General features: G+C 43.0%; 2 protein-coding genes across 3 annotated transcripts; both read right to left on the bottom strand.

Moving 5' to 3' along the window:
* Positions 1–397: 397 nt before the first annotated feature.
* Positions 398–3,622, bottom strand: LOC128431142 (G-protein coupled bile acid receptor 1). Of its 2 annotated transcripts, none has more exons than XM_053417370.1 (2): positions 3,365–3,622; positions 398–2,203 (listed from the first exon to the last, which is right to left on the bottom strand). In XM_053417370.1, the coding sequence occupies exon 2, from the start codon at positions 2,091–2,093 to the stop codon at positions 1,068–1,070; it is 1,026 nt and encodes a 341-aa protein (XP_053273345.1). In that variant the 5' UTR covers positions 2,094–2,203; positions 3,365–3,622; the 3' UTR covers positions 398–1,067. The 2 variants fall into 2 exon arrangements, with proteins under 2 accessions (XP_053273345.1, XP_053273344.1); XM_053417369.1 differs by having other exon boundaries at positions 398–2,161.
* Positions 3,623–8,136: 4,514 nt separating this feature from the next.
* aamp (angio-associated, migratory cell protein) lies at positions 8,137–12,228 on the bottom strand. The gene is made up of 11 exons (XM_053417368.1): positions 11,964–12,228; positions 11,625–11,762; positions 11,412–11,531; positions 10,852–10,991; positions 10,393–10,537; positions 9,978–10,061; positions 9,569–9,684; positions 9,363–9,451; positions 9,174–9,264; positions 8,922–9,076; positions 8,137–8,820 (listed from the first exon to the last, which is right to left on the bottom strand). The coding sequence occupies exons 1-11, from the start codon at positions 12,052–12,054 to the stop codon at positions 8,745–8,747; spliced, it is 1,245 nt and encodes a 414-aa protein (XP_053273343.1). The 5' UTR covers positions 12,055–12,228; the 3' UTR covers positions 8,137–8,744.
* Positions 12,229–17,093: the final 4,865 nt, after the last annotated feature.

The following is a 17,093-nucleotide window of genomic DNA, read 5'->3' as shown; positions in this document are numbered from 1 at the left end:
TCACTTCGGATAGAACAAATGCCACGACACATTCTGCCTTTAATGACCTTTAAAATCTAAATCGAAGTTTCCTCTTTGAAAACAGACGTTGCCCTGACACACGAGCCTGCAGCGTTTTTTGAAATGCCTCCAACTTTTTTATCGAAATGTGAGTGAAAGCGGAAACTCTTAACTCTGCGGATCCTCATCTTCGACCTTTCAGATGGTTTTCACTTCATGTTTCTTTTCCGGCCTAATCTCCTCATGTCCAGTAGATGTATCACGGCCTGTGGATGAGTCCCCTCTCCCCCTTGTTCCTCTTGCATACTAGTACATAGATAAACACTGGTGAGGGAAGTAAGAGTAAACATTGCAGGCGGGGGGGGGTTGACAGATGGGGAAAATTTACGAGCAGTGATACTGATGTGCAGAGCAGGTTTGTCTCTGAGCTTCATAGTTTTATTTAAACTTCCCGCATGACGTTCTAGTTACATTTCAGATTGCTTGTTGTTCACCCTCTTGAAAATCATTTCTTAAGATTGTCTTGCACCATTGAAAAGTCTAACACCAACATACAGGTCTATTTGGACATTTCTAAAAGAGCATTAATATTAAAATGAGACTCTGCCCCCTCATAGACAAGAAGAATCGGAAAATCTGTCTCGCAGGAAATACAAAAATCATCTTGAGAAGAGAATGGATTCAAAATCTGGAGGCAAACATTTAAATTCATCACCCTCAAACATTGTGTACATTAGCCAATGAGCTCTTAGGTTAAATAAATATGTGTTATTAGATTTATTCAAGTATAAGTTGTTCAACAATGTTACTTATTTTTCCATCTCTGGAACTCAAACCATTTTCTGATGCCCCCAGAAAAACAAATATTTAAATAATTAAGTTTAAATCATAGAAGTGTGACGCTGTCATTTGCTCAGGAGCCCTAAAATATATTGTGAAAGAAACAAAGACAATGTGTTTTAATTTAGTAAATAAATATTTCCCCTTTCGGCCGGCTGTGTGCATGCAGTTCATCTTCATGTCGTGCGGATTAATCCTCATAAATATTCAGAGTCGTTAGTGTTTTCTCAGACCGCCACTTCCTCTGACGCCTGCGTCTTTCTCCACCTGTATCTGAGTTTCCGGAGGAGTTTGTACGCCGGCTCCGTGTACTGCTTGTTGACCAGGCCGAGCACCAGCGGCACCACGGCCATGCTCCCGATGCCAGTGCAGGACAGCACGATGTGAGTGGTGGAGCTCCACTTGGTGTCGCTGAGCAGCACGGCGACACACACGTGCATGTAGATGAGGTAGGGAACCCAGCAGGCGAGGAAGGTCAGCGACACGGCCACCACGCAGCGGGTGTACCGCAGGTTCAGCCTCTGCTCCTGGTCCGAGGCCTGACTGCCCCGATCCACCGAGCGGTGGAGGCGGCAAATGTCCTTCAGCTGGCCTCGGGTGATCCACAGGACACGGCCGGTCATGGCAGCGATGGTGAGGATAGCAGGCAGGACGAGTCCATACACCTCCAAGTAGATGAACGCGTTGGGGAACACTCGCCGGTACGAGCAGCACGTGGTTCCATTTGTTGAACAGCTTGAAAGAAGAGTCACATTCTGGCTACTCGCACAACAACAGCCGTTCCAATCTGGTCCCGTCCAGTTGTTCCACCCGAACGCAGGTAGACAGGCATACAGAAGCGGAGGCAGCCACACCACGAGCAACGCCAGAGGGAAGCTGCGATGCATCCACAGGTTGTTGTAATGCAGGGGGTCAACAATGCAAATGTAGCGCTCGTAGTGCACCATCACCAGGTTGAAGAGGAACGCCAGGAACAGGAAGTTTGGAAACGTGTGCGCCACCATGCAGGAGCTGAAGCTCAACTCCCGGTTCAGGCCCATGAGCGGCACGAAGGGCAGCGCCACGCCCGTGCACATGTCCGCCACCAGCAGGCTGAGGAAGAAGTAGTTGGGCGTGTTGTGGAGCTGGCGGTTCCAGGCGATGCCCAGGATGATGACGAGGTTGGCCAGGATGATGGAGGTGGACAGCGGCACGGTGATGGCATAGATGAGCTGCTCCCTGGAGAGGCCGGCGAAGGACTCGTTGTCGTCCATCGCGGTTGGAATCTGGAGACTTGCTCACAATCGCAGCTTGGCACCACACCCATCAAGGTGCAGCCACCCTGCAGAGAAACACCATCAGAACTGGAGTAAATGAGGAGACCCTGTCCAGAACAGGACCAGGAATTAATCACCAAAATGACCTGAGAGCTCCCAGAAGTTTATCCAGAAAAGGGCATATTGTAGGAGGAGAGGATAAAGGGATAAAAAAAGATGTCCTTGTTCAACTTTGCTGAAATTGGATAAAGATGGAGGGAGATTGGAAGAAATGGGAAAAAGCAGATATGAGTTGATTTCTATTTCACTTTCTTCCTTCACACAAATTCTGGTGTGTGAAACATCTTAAATATTGAGGAATCAGTAAGACTTCCTTCTACCATTACACCCACGATTTGTTCCTGTGGCAACACAACAATGATACCAAACACAACAAATAGCAAATTCAGTATTATAACATTTTAACGTGACATCTATTGCACCTCTGTCCAATTGGCTGAAGGTTCCTTGACCACTGAAACAAACTAACAGCCAAGAGCACATGTCAATGGACATTCGGCTGCTGTCAATCAATAATGTATCATCAGGGGACTCTGGAGTTACACCAGCCTTTGTTTCCTTTATAATGTAGAACTTGATATCTTGAGGCGAATTGGCCACACCTACATTTAACACATAGTTTTATGTCGATTTGCTTTATGGTTCAGCTTTACTGTCTCTCCCTTTATAGGTCCGTGCATTTTTGCCATCGAAAGAGGATAATTGTAATAACAGTGCAACAATCATTTTTAACAAAGTTGAACATCATATATCCAACTTTGAAATCAAACATTGCAACATATCAGTATTACCAGTATGTATATATATGTATATATAAATACATATATATATATATATATATATATAAAGGAGCAAACAAAGATTTACAAGCAAACAAAACTCAGTGAAGGGATCTTTATGGTACCAAAGTCCTGTTCCAGTTTTAGTGAGTACTGTCTTAAAAGAGTCTTAAAAAGCTGTAAACATGCACAGGATCATGACTCATATTTATTCTGGCTTAGTTTTGTGTTTTCTGTCGACTCCCTTTCATTAAATTAGTTTTAAAGATATTTCCTGATTTCTCTGAGAATTAGAGGAATCTGAAAAGGGATCAAATACACATGATATCATTAATAATTCTGCATTCCGATCACTATCTATGACGTGATTTAATGTAAAAATACGTAGTAATTTTTTCCTTTTTAGGCACAAACTAGTAATAGTCTTACCTTTTGGGGATGCACAGTCCAGACATGTATCCTCTGCCAAAGGAAATTGAAGTAGAACCGAGTTTCTGATCACTCTCCTGTTCAGTTCCCCCTGCATCTCATACCCACAGCCTGTGTCACCTCCACCACAAACTACAGGAGCTTCTGTTATCATTCAGAATCCCCTCGGTCCACTCGGCCCCAGCAGCCTTTTCCCACCACTGACTCCGAGAGAGGCAGAGACAGAAGCCAAGTGTGCGGCTGATCCTCTCAGATACTTTAAAGGGGAAGTGCATACTGGGAAGGACGGGGAGGAGGAGGAGGAGGAGGGGAGTTATAGTCTAATGTAGATCCGTCTTTCCCTGGGGGGGGGGAACTGGATGAGGCAGAATGGACCATTAACCCCCTCCAACTCTTACCTTCATTGGCCCCTTGCATATTTCCAAAACCCAGTTGGAAAATCACAATATGAAATTGAGAAAAACAACGTGGACATCTGAGAAAAATGTTGGAGGAATAAGTATTTCTTTGAATCTAACAGGAATCATCTCATTTCTCATTTAACACAATAAGAGACCAGTTCTTGAAACATGGATTTTAAAGGACCCCCCTTCACTGTAATCACATGTAAATATTTGAGCCATTTGGGTGTTATAACTCTTTTTAGTAATTAATTAGAGGCCGTCAGTTTATTTAAGTGTGAGTCCCCGGCCACACTTTCCCCTAAGTAGGTTAAAACAAATGCTAAGATGTATTTGGCCCCTCTTTTTGGACCGGCCTGAACATACAGTCCCAACCTGTACGTGTATATAAGAGATGTCACACACGTCCCATATTTAAACACAATGTTGGATGGAAGGCCGGCTGGGAACTGGTTTCTTACCCAAACACGGGACCTTCGCTGATAGCTGGGAGCCGAGATGGATGAGCACCAGTCAGATAATGGTTTTAAACAGAGATGTACCCGAGAGGGAGACACTGAGCAGGGAGGACAGGCTGGACGTGAAACCACAACATCTTCAAACTACGCAGGAGGACAAGGAGCATGGTGGGTTTCCTGGAACACTGGCTCCCCTACCGCAATAAATCAAAGATCTAATCTGGATTGTTTGTGCATAACCTCAAAGTGGAGTGTGTTGTGATCCATTAAAAGGTGCACAGAGTCAAACAGAGACCTCAACTGGCAAAGGAGATCAACCCCAGTGTGTGATCATGTTCTCCAGCAAGATAACATTATTTAGAAAGTTAATGTTATCAAACATTTTCGAATGAAGCTAATGTTATCCAACATTATCCAATGAGGCTAATGTTATAGTTCATTGCCTAGTAAAGCCAATGTTCTAGTCATTATATTTATCTTGTGATGCTAACATTAGCCAACATTATCTTGTGATGCTAACATTATCCATCATTATCTTGTAATGCTAACATTATCCAGCATTATTTTGTGATGCTAACATTATCCATTCTTGTAATGCTAATATTAGCCAGCATTATCTTGTGATGCTAACATTATCCATCATTATCTTGTGATTCTAACATTATCCATCATTATCTTGTAATTCTATCATTAGCCAGCATTATCTTGTGATGCTCACATTAGCCAGGATTATCTTGTGATGCTAACATTATCCATCATTATCTTGTAATGCTAACATTATCCAGCATTATTTTGTGATGCTAACATTATCCATCATTATTTTTTTATGCTAACATTATCGAGCATTATCTTCTGATGCTAATATTAGCCAGCATTATCTTGTGATGCTAACATTAGCGAGCATTATCTTGTGATGCTAACATTAGCCAACATAATCTTCTGATGCTAACATTAGCTTGCATTATCTTGTGATGCTAACATTAGCCAGCTATATCTTGTGATGCTAACATTAGCCAGCATTATCTTTTGAAGCTAACATTATCGAGCATTATCTTGTGATGCTAACGTTGTAAAGTGAAGCTAGTATTGTTTAGTCGAGCTAACGTTATCCATTCTTTAACTTAGCAAGCTAATGTTATCTTCAGATAATGTTGACACCGCTTGCTCCAGAAGATTCAGGACATTACCGTTGTTCATTAAGGTAAGAATTCTCTAATTATTTATTCTATTTTGTAGTTTATTAGGTACACCTACACATAAAGTAATAAAACCGAACTTCAACTAAATTTCCGGACATGTACATTGCACACAGAAAGTTTATAGATTATTACAATTTGTATTTTTATTTTCTGAACATGCCAGATAAGAGCCACGGGTTGTTTGGTTCAATATTGAAATGTTTTCAATAATTTTGTAAATTGATTCAAGAATTTAATTCTGTACCTTTAAGGAATTACTGCATCCAATCTTATTCATATTTCCAAATCAATAAAACGTCACCATGACCCTTTAATGAAATGGATGCTTTGTTAACAGGCTTGTCACTTTCCCCCTCATCCTCCGCACATGTTTACCTTGGCTCTAACATCTGCTGTCAGAGCAGCGGCCCACAGAGAATACAAGCTTCATTTTAATAGATCAGACTTTAGCCCCGTTAAGGTTTAAAAGGGTATTCCCCTGGAGACCACTCCTCGCCTTTGTCTCGGCTCAGGCTGACCTTTGAGGCCAAACACTGTTTTGACAGATGAGGAAAATATCCTGCTGCCACTTGACAGGTGTTCTTTCCCCCCTGGTTGTTAGTTGACCTTCCGCCCGGCTGTAGGAAACGCTACTGCTGAAACTGTCGGACGATGAAACACGTTTTATCGTACGTTCCTTTCATACAGGAACGATCCCCTATCAGAAATTGACTGATAGTTTCAGTCCTAAGAATCAGACCCAACAAGTTCCAGAGCGATGCTTAACTGTCATTCAATTCAAATCTGAGAATTCCCTAAAACCTAAAGTTAATCTCTATTGATATTAGACTGTGAAGAATTTTATACAGAGTTTGCTGGATCTGTTACAGTGGCAGCTCTTCTGGTTCAGGAAGCTGGGGATCATGAGTAATATCCACCGATCAGTTGTGTTTTATTAGCGGGACTTTCTATTTATTGATTGATAGGCTTTGTTTTTTGAACCAACCAATTGCTGGGACATGGAGCCAAACACAATTTATCATCACATTTGTCAAAAAAACATGACAATCTGTGTTTTATGTTGATTTGATCTCAAACGTCTGGATAAAAACACATAATCAACTTAATTAGAGACTTAACAGAGACTTGTGTTTGGGTTGAGAGCTGGATTTCATCTTCACATTACACACTATCTGACTGAACAATGCCCAACCATGTTTGTGCGTACAAGTGCATCACTGCCTGTCTGTGTGAGTGAGTTATGCATGTGCACAAGTACATGGCCAAACGCACACAATGATTGCGTGAGCTCAGAATCCAGGTAGAAAGGAAGAAGCACTTGGGGCACAGGAAGCCATGTCCACAGTTGTTTTTCCTCCGTGTGACAGACAGCGGAGAGGAGAGGAACCAGCGAGTAAAAAAAAAAAGGACAGAACAACAACGATAGAGTTTAAGGAACAGAAGAATAGAGGCTTGGGCTTTGAAGGTTTTATAAAATATGTGTGAGGAGGAGCTGGGAGGAGTGCAGCAGTCTGGTCAGGAAGTAGCTTCCTTCTGTTAGGTGGAATTTGCAAAGTCCTAAACTGAGGAACTCACCCCTGAACCTGAATATACATTAATATAAGTAACTGTACACAGGATGGTGAGGTTTGCACTGCTGAGGTGTTTCTGAATAATTAAGAACTGTTGTGCTGACGCCTTTATATATAACAGGATCTAATTCATTTACAAATATTCAGATTCACATACAGATATTTAATATTTATGTTGCAAATCTACAAACACAACTGTCTGAGGTCACAGTCATCGTCCTCGCTTGATTCTGCATAACAAAGAACACCCACATGCTGTCGAGTCATTCTGCTGAAAGCTAAAGACTGAGGTCATTGTGCTTTTTCCAGATAAAGCCCAAATTGCCGTAATGAGGGAGGAACCTTCTGGAAAGAATCATGAGCTCACCACTGATCAACCATTTCCAAATAAAGGTAAACATCATATTTCCCTCTGCCAAGGAGGTAAGTGTATGTGATATATCTGGATCTTGTGAATTTAAATAATGATCAAGTTGCGTTAGTTCTCAAAGGTCCTTGGAAGAAACTTTTAGATTTCTACTATAGATTTTTTACAACATTTTGTCACCTTTGGGCCTCCATATTCTGTAGAAGATAATTGGCTTTGGTGTCAATCAGACCGACTTCGGATTCACAGAATCTCATTGAGGATCAATCCGTATAAAACTTTACTACCCAGAGGAGACAGGTATTTGTTGCTGTAGCAAGGACACAAGGATATATTATTTAATCAAAGCTCTGAATTACATCTATTGAGTAGTAAAAACTTCTTGTGAAATAGTCAAAAGGGTAAAATAGAAGAAAAGGAACCGAGAATTATTTTTTTCCATCTTTTATCATTACTCTGCTGCGGTTTTGGAAAGCTCTACTCCCTTAAGATTCCTGTTGTCTCCAAACTGACTCATCTCCTCTCTGTTTTTATCCGATTAAAAACATATTAAACATCCTTATCAAAACAGAATCAATCAACAAGCCGAGAGGCCACTTGAATTTAAGAAGCTTTTTGGTTCTCTTTCCCAGACTTTCCATTTCACCACGACCAGAACAGTGACCAGTTTAGTCTCCCAGCAAAACTGGTATAAACAGACAAAAATAGTTATGAGTATAAACTTACTCATCGGTTGCAGAAAGCTTTTTAAGACATGAGTCACAAAGAACACAGGCTTTGGTTGAAAATGGATTTTATTTATTACCCAGAGGGATATTTTTGTATTTACACTTTAGTTTACATCAAAGTTTGGTGAGATAAGTCTGAGAGATGAAGACCACACACACACACACACACACACTCGAGAGGGAAACTCTGAGAAATGTCGTCCTGTCATTTAGCAAACAAAATCCAATTAAAGTAAAAATTAGTCAGCAGGAAAAAATGAGTGTGTATCTCTGAAACATTTTAGACGACAGAATATTGAGTGGGTTGTCAAAAACTGGACACTATAATGTATCACTCATTGAACTCCACTTTGTGTTAGTGTGTGTTTGTTTTTATGAGTCACACTCCAAACTTGTGTAGAAGAGATCTAGTGACCATAACTTCCTTTTACACTCAGTTACTTTAAATGGGTAAAATGAAGTACTGGTGGAAAAGGGAGAAATAATCTTTTGGATGCAACAATCCATCTGCAAACGTTTAGATTAAATAGTGAGACCACACATGAATATTGTTTAAAATCCTGAGGAGAAGTGAAAAATGTTCAATCCAAGGTCTCGGATATTTATTTGAAAAATATCTCTCTCTCTTCTTTTTGTCCCGCCTCTTCCATCTGGGTCTACCGGTCGGGTCTTTGAAGGCAGAAGACTTTCGCCTGTTTGTCTCCTGAGGCGGTGACTGCGTGAGACGCTTCCCTGATGGACAGACAAAGACAGACAGGTTGAGATCAAGCTTCAGACCTGCCCAGGCCTAAACAAGGGCAGCTATTTATATTGTGATAATGATCTTGTCATACCTGTTGATGGCGAAGTCGAGGATCTCTGCGCTGTGGCCGTGGTACTCGGACACCATGTTGCCAGAGCGAGCGTCCCATAAGCGCAGGGCTCCGTCCAAACTGCAGGTGGAAACCACAGAAGAAGACTCCTCCCAACGCAGGTGAACGATGCCGGCCTGGAGGAAAACAAGAGGAGGAGTTTAAGGTAACAGGTGAATTTCCAAACTAGACACACAAGCACACATCCCCCCTGCCCCTCTTGCTGCTGGTTACCTGGTGCTGGCACCTGTACCTCAGGACCTGGGAGGAGATGTCGTATATGGCCAGAGTCCCGTCCAGGTACGCCACCGCGATGAGAGGGAGGCTGGACACAACAAGACAAATGAGCCAAACTGTCAAACTCTACTTTCCACAGTCTGACGCTGGAGACTTTCCTAAACTTTACAATACTTAAGAACTCACATGTTACAGAATCCCACAGATTCGACGGATATTTCATCTTCTATCGATTCTTTTGGGTTTCCTTCATTCGTAGAGAATACTGCAACAACCTTCAAACACACACATTAATAATTGTGTCTTAGTCTTTATCCTACTACTTACAGAATAACAACAATTCCCTCTTTCCTTTCCAGACTGTTCTATCATGGCGTTGTGGTGACACCCACCTTTCCCGTGGCGGTGTTGATGAGCTTGGCGCGGCCGTCCACTGAACCCGTCAGCACCAGAGAACTGTCCTTGTTGCACGCCAGGCAGGTCAGAGTTCCCCGGTGTCCGTCCTGACCTGTGAAAAGGGACGGACCAAACATGAGCCACTATTAAGAGAGGTGTGTGTTGTTAGTCTAAAATCATTTGTTTACACTAGTTATCTTTGTTGCTCATGTGCCTTTAATGGGTTTTAGATCTGGAACGTTTAAAGCTTCACTTATCAGATTCATTCTTGTCTTCTGTGTGTATAGAATTGGAAGGAACATGTAATCTCAAAAGCTTGGTTGATTGATGTGCTTTTTTAAAAAGTACTAAAAGCTTAAAAGGTAACAGGAGGATGAAATCAAACGATAGAGCTGCCAGACTCACCTTTGACGACATGGACGGCGTTGCCCTTCTTCAGATCCCACACACGTACTGTCCCGTCATCATAACCCACCACAGCCCGTTTACCTGAGAACAAATAAAAATAGAATTACCGCCTTTTCCTGCAGTGGTCTGCCTCCGCCGAGGTCACCGGGATCTTTAATATTTGCCAACTGAAATCTGATCAGGTCTTCTTTTGAGTCTCCAGCCACCAGGTGTCCCCAGTGTGCAAGCAAAGCAAATTATAATAATACACATTTGAATTTTAAGTTGAAATGATTAATTATGGTCATAAATATAGCTTTATACATGTCTCCTTCTTCTGGACTTGAAAAATACGGTCCCAGGCTAAAGTGCTTTTAATTGTACTTTTGTACAACTACCCAGTGACTCTGTGTCCTGGTTTCCTATCCCTCACCATCAGGCAGGAATTTGCCACAGGTGGCCTGGCACGCAGGACTCTGGAAGGTTTTACAGTCTCCTGATGGGATCTTCCACATCCACACGTTGCCGTCGCCTGTTCCCGCCAGCAGCACCAGAGCACAGGGATGCCACTCCAACCACTGAGGAGGAAGCCGAGCAGACCACCGGTAAATTAACAGGTAAATTAACACACAGGTTATATGCATTTTCTACCAGAGGCAACTGAGAAGATCTTGTAATCATCATTAGTCGTGTGCCCTGCTGACAGGCAACTCAGCAGTCGTGGTTAAGCAGGGGGAAAAGTCCGATCTCTCATTTCCAACACAGAAAACCACCCAAAATCTCAGCTTAAGTATTTAGGCATAAATTCCTTCAGGCCCAATAAAAGCGCTTACACAAGTGCTTACACATGCACAAACTGAAAACACACATTCTCTCTCCCGACGCTCTTTACCTCAAGATCTGACACCTCGAAAGACCAGATCTCCTTTTTGGTTTCCACTTTCCAAACTTTGATCATGCCGCTCATGTCCCCGGTGGCCACCAGCGAGGAGTCGTGGCTGAACATGGCACACGTCACCGAGTCGGCGTGCCCTGTGGGAAACAAAGAAAGGGTTATAATTCAACTGTACTGGTGTTCAGACGACTTCAGCCAATCTGAGCAAAGACAGGAGCAGTTCAGCTTTCTATTACTTCTCTCCATTTTGTCTCTCTCACTAAATTGGGTCAAACAATTGTCTCTGTCTTTTGTTTATGTGAAGACTAAGCTGAAATCTGGGGAAATAAGGATGCACCTTTCTGTGATCACTCATTTAATGTCATTTAAATCGATGGGTTGCAGCTCCATGTTAGTTTTTAGGGTCAAGGCCTGGTCATCAGACGTTTGCCTGTGAGCTCCACTCCTGGGTCTGGTTCCAGGTTTCCATAGTCTCCATATTCAGTTTCCATATTACAGACGAGGTATCTTTATTATCCCTGTGGAACAAAAGAGGTCAGTTTTCCATTAGCACTCACCTGTGCACTCGAACAGCACCTCCCCATCGCTCAGCCTCCACACGAAGGCCTTGTCGTCCTCTCCTCCGGTCACGGCCAAGCTGTTGGTCGCAGGATCCAAGTTCACGCAGAACACCGAACCTGGACAGAGGAAAGGGGAGATCAGATCAAACCTTCACCGGGCTCGAGTGTCCAGAGCGTATCTACCAGCACTGATCGGACACAGGCTGTTACCGGTGTGTTTGGAGAAGGTGAGCTCGCTGTCATCCTGCTCGGCCTCCATCTCGTCATCTGTCTCCCAGCCTTCGTCATCATAGTTTGCTTCTGCAGACTCCTCGAAGTCCACGTCTTCCAGGTCGTCGGCCAGATCATCTAATGGAGACACAGAGAAACAGAACGGGGTGATTGGAGGAGCTTTTTCAACTAGAAACTAGATCCTCTGGGTCTCTGAAATGAGATTTTCTGACTGACTCCAGTCACTAAACACAAATATACACCAGTACAGGCTCTGGTTGTCACTGGTAAACATCGCTAAAAGCCTCCTGATGAGCTGCAGAGTGTTGATCTACCCACCAGGACCCGGCTCCTCCTCGTTCAGCTCGATGACTTCAATGATCTCCTCGTCTCCGTGGATGTCGATCATCCCTTCATCCATGTTGTCCATGCTGCCCGCTAACAAACACACACCCGTGCGAGCCCCACTTCCGCCTCGAGTCGTAACGTGGAGGTAAAAGTTAAACTTCGGCTCGTGAACGTCGCATTAAGTCAAATGTCAAAATAAAACCTCCCCGTGTTTTCTTCACATGCTGGGCTGGAAGTGCCGGCGCACGGTGATGACGACACACGCGCGGTTCCGTACTGAGCTTCGTTTTGCTTCGTTGTCCACAAGATGACGGTCGCACACCGAAGAAAGTGAGAGGACGTGAGTGTTTGAATGCTTCCACTGCTTCTTTTATCATTAATGTAAAGGTTATGAATACTAAACAAAGCAATGCAATAATCGATAGATTAAGATAAGGTCAAACTTTACTGATCCACACATTCAGTTGTTGCAGGAGCAGGCAGATCAGAACATATATTTATTTATACATAATATACACTTTTCACTGTAGTGGTTTGAATATTAATGTTTTAAAGTAAAGTGTTGTGGCACAAGAAAAATATTACAAGTAAAAGTCCTGCATTGAAACTTTTCTTTAGCACAAGAACCAAAGTATTGTCATCAAAATATGCTCAAAGGTATATAGAGTTATTTTTAGAATTATTTCTCGAGGAAGTAAAAGTCCCTGCATGGGCAGAATTGTCTCTCTATTTAAATATAATCGCCGAAACTTCCTCATTGTAATATTTTGCAATCCTTCCCTTCGCATGATTATAATCATTGTCTTCTCTCTGTGATTCTGTTTGTCTCCTTCATTCACTCCCGTATGGAGGACATTTTAAGGACATTTTAAGTCATGTATTGTCCTCCATACTCCCAACACGCTTGTCTCTCTGTAGTGATCTGTAAACTGAATCACCTCAGACAAGCATGAGTCAGCATCTTCATCCCGCTTCACCACTTATAGGTGCAGAGTCATGAAACTATCATTTACTCATGTGTGTGATTGCAGGGGCAAAAGTGAAGCCATATACATGATGGTGATACTTTCTATTTTCATACCATTGTGCAGATTTGTGTATCCTTATGAATTCACAATATAACCTACAGCATGGTGATTCAAACAAATGCCAAACTGCAATTACACATAATTATATTAATCAAGCAAAAAGCACATAATCAACACAATATTTAACCAGTGTAGCTGTCAGTAGAACTCAATCAAGCTGAACTAAATTGCACACACTCATAGATATCAGTCCCCTGAATATGCCTGATATTTTTTATCTAGATTAATTAATTATTCTGGGAAAAATTGCTTTTTTAAAGAAAGTGATCAAGAAATAGTCCTGGATCCACTCCCTGATTCAGATCTGCACAAAAATGTACTTAATTCTACCCTGACCTATACTGCATCCTTCCTTCAAGTTTCATGAACATCAGACCAGTAGTTTGTCCATTATATCTTATTATTTGCTCCATTGCTCCATTTATGAAAATGGCTCTCCTCCCTCTCTTAACCCCACCTTCAAACACTCCCTGCATGGCCAGAGGTATTTTATGAACACTTAACGCAGTTTGTCTACTTCAGGTTTTTGGGGTTGGGGTTTTTATGTCTCTTGCTGGCAGGGAGCTCACCGACTCCATGCCCAAATGAGTTTTACTGGCTGCTGAAGCCCTTCCATTTCAAAACTCCCCCCCAACCGTCTCATGATGCGGTGAAATGTGGAAACATCAGGGTTGTTCGTTATTTAGACATTTGAAATCTGCTCTGAGTGAGAGATTTATAAACTCTCCCTTCGGTTTGGAGTAATGCTGGAAGAGAATGTTGAACTTTTCACGCTGGAACGGTCACAGACGCTTGATTTCATCTGTTTCTGCAGTTCATCGTTTTTCTCAGGCCGTTCGCACGAGTCTGAAGCTCGAACATCGTCGGATTCACTCGGGCACGTTAATCATGTTTTGGGACGTTTTTACTGCAGTGGTTGATTCAGAAGGACGATGCAAACCCTGCTCCAAAAGCCGATGTTTTCCCTTATAATTAAATTACATTTTCAAACCAAAACATGGATTGAAAATGTTTCCCCGAGAAAACGCCTCAGAAAGCATTAAAACCCAGACGTTGGAAATTCTTTTAGTCTTATGTGTATAACTAACTTCAGAAAATGCCCTCAACAATGAAAATAAAGACTGATAAAGATAAAGACAGTTTTAGCATATGTCAGGAATAACATATGTAACAGCGACCATGAGCTGCTTTGACCCTGAATAGTTTGTGATTCACTCAACAATCATGGGAAGAAAAGAAAAATTGTCCCCTCCCTCTGAGTTACTGAGCTCGTCTTTTTCCCTTAAGTTATCTGAAAATCTTGTTTTCCACATGACTTCACAGATTTTCAGGATTAGCAGGTTTATAGCAGTGAACCCTCCAGAATAGAACGTCAGCAGAGGTGGCACGTGAGTAAAGCACATTAACTCAAGCACTGCAGGTACACGATTTAATGGTTTGAAAAGGTTCACATGCTCTAATGCACTTTCCTCATATTGTCCATTGCTGCAGTTCCTATTTCAGCCTCTGTCTGAACGAGCACTTGATCTTTTTCTGGATTACCAACCCTATCTTTAAAGAACTATCAAATACTAGTAAAAATCCCCAAAACGTAAACAACTTTGCGTTAAAACCCTTTTAATCCGATGTTGTTGTGGATGATAAGAGTGAGGCCTTTGGGTGTGTTCAGCACGGCTGGAGGTTTTCTCGCTCTTCTGGATCTGCCTATTTTTACCCAGCATGCCCTTTGGGAGCAGCACGTTGGACGGGCTTCCTCTGTGCGGTCCTCGGGAGAAACCAGGAGCGACCCGTCATAACAACATCTCTCGGTTTATCACTCCTGCAAGCTGCTTTACGTCTGGAAACACAGGACACACTCTGGGGCGCTCTTACTTTATATGCACACACACACACACTGGCTGCCTGACCAGGACATGGAGGCATTCTCATCTACTTTGTGAGTGTGTGTGTGTAGCACATGCACCTTTACACACTTGCACGCACACATAAACAGTATCAGTAATAAGGCCTGGGAGCTGTTGCTGTGTGAGAGGTAATTACTCCATGCAGCCCAGCGAGGCTTTGATGGAAAGTTTTAGACTAACTGGCTCGACTGTAAGAAGCCTTGACTCTGCTTCTTGTTAACAAGAAGTCTTTACGGGGGCTTTCTGCTCTCTTCTCTCTCTTAAACACTCGGCTTTGACTGCATCCTGGAAAGATTTGATGTCTCTCTTTTAAACCCCAGCAAACTAAAATCGAGGAGAAACCAAATGCACGTCCGTTTACGCAGGAGGCCGTAGGTCACGTGCCGTCAAACGCACTGCTGGATGTGCAGAAGTGTTCTCTCTCCCTCTCGCTGGCTTCTTTACGACGCTGAGGTCTGCCTGCTTTGTCTGCACGCTGCGCCTGACTCATGTGGGAGCGCGCTGGGTGAGACGGCAGCTTCCCTCCTCAAACCACTAACAGCCAGTTGTGTGTGTACTGCAAGTGGTCTGGTCCACAGCCTGTGTGTGATGTGTCGGCTGTGGTGCTCGGCGCAGGCCCTGCACACTCGCCTGTTGACTCTCTGGCCCCATCGTTGCTCCTCTTCCAACTAAAATGGTGTATTTTTGGAACATCATAACTCTGTGTTTTTTTAGCCAGAGTCAAGTAAGGTCCTCTGGTGCAGATGCTTTTAAAGGCATCATGCTCCAAGTAAGAGGACTCGTAGAAACCCTCTCTGGAAATAAACCCAAAGTGGAAGCAGGTGATTGCGGCTCCGCTGGATGCAGAATAGTTAAACTAACATAATCAGCGATTTGGCAACCCGAGTGTGATGTTCACTGAATTGCAAATGTGCTGCTCTGGGCAATATAAGCCAATCTAATCCCTGCTTTGACATCACTGCTCTGGACACACACACAGACACACACAGACACACACATTTGAGTGTTTTATGCATGTCCGCGTCAGCAAAAGCCCATAGACAAACAATCTGGTGCAGATGTCCCAGATTAATTTGTGCTCCCTGACAGAACAAGCTAAAACTGAGCGAATGATCAGAGTGTGAGACGAGGAAGTTTATGTCTTTCTGAAAGAAATGAAGGGAATTGTTTACAATAAGTTTATTATTTTCAACAAAAGTTTGCACATCAATACGTGTGTGTTAACTTTTTAGTGGTTACATTTTGCTAAATTAATTATTTATTTGATTGCTATAACAATCAAAGAAACACATCATTCCAGTCTTAAACAATTCTTTAAGCCTGTTGCCTGCTTTGCTGACGCTGCTGTAAGGTCCCTGTTGCTAAGTCCCCTTCACAGAAGCTGCCAACATGGCTGTCAAGTCATACCTGTCATATTTGCTTTCTTGTAAATCAGGTTTTCACTGCAGGTTGGGTTTTGGGTTACTTGTCATTTGTATTTCTGAACGAGGAAACATTTTAAACAGTAGAAATGATTCGTTTTTGCAGGGTTGGGTAGGTCCTCCCAATCTACACCAAAGTGAACCCTGGAAACAACATGCACTCATTATTATTCCAAGTGGTAATTCCCCATTTAAATGATTTATTATCTAGAACGGCTCGGTGTAAACAGAAGGAAGTGAAAAGGAGAACATGCCTCCTCCTGTTTGTGATCATATAAAAAAGGAAGACAGTCTGCAGTCGTCCAGCTGGAAGGTTTTAGCCCTCGGGAGCTTATACTCCAGCACAACAACATGAGAGACGCCTGTAGGACCGACCCGCCTCACGGAACCGATGCTCCGCAGCCAATCCACAGAAATTACCGGTCTTTGTTGCTATGGATACGGCTGTCCCAAACGACTTCCCTTGTTCTCTTAACGAGGATCGGCCTCGATTAATGAAGGCAGGTTGTGGCAGAGCAGCACACAGCAGGGACCGAGTTAAAAAGACTTCAATAAGAAATGATGACAGTGACTGAGGGAAGGTCAGGGCTCATGAAAACAAAGTTGCTGAAGTGCCCTTGAGCAAGATGACAAGTTGCAGGTGGGCCGTGACCCCCCGATCTCCCCGTAGAGGAGGAGGAGGGTCAGTGAAAAGATGAGGGGCAGCCT

This window comes from Pleuronectes platessa, chromosome 24 (assembly GCF_947347685.1).
Source record: "Pleuronectes platessa chromosome 24, fPlePla1.1, whole genome shotgun sequence".
In the NCBI taxonomy this organism is placed as follows: Eukaryota; Metazoa; Chordata; class Actinopteri; order Pleuronectiformes; family Pleuronectidae; genus Pleuronectes; species Pleuronectes platessa.
This window is presented reverse-complemented; position numbering and strand designations above follow the sequence as displayed.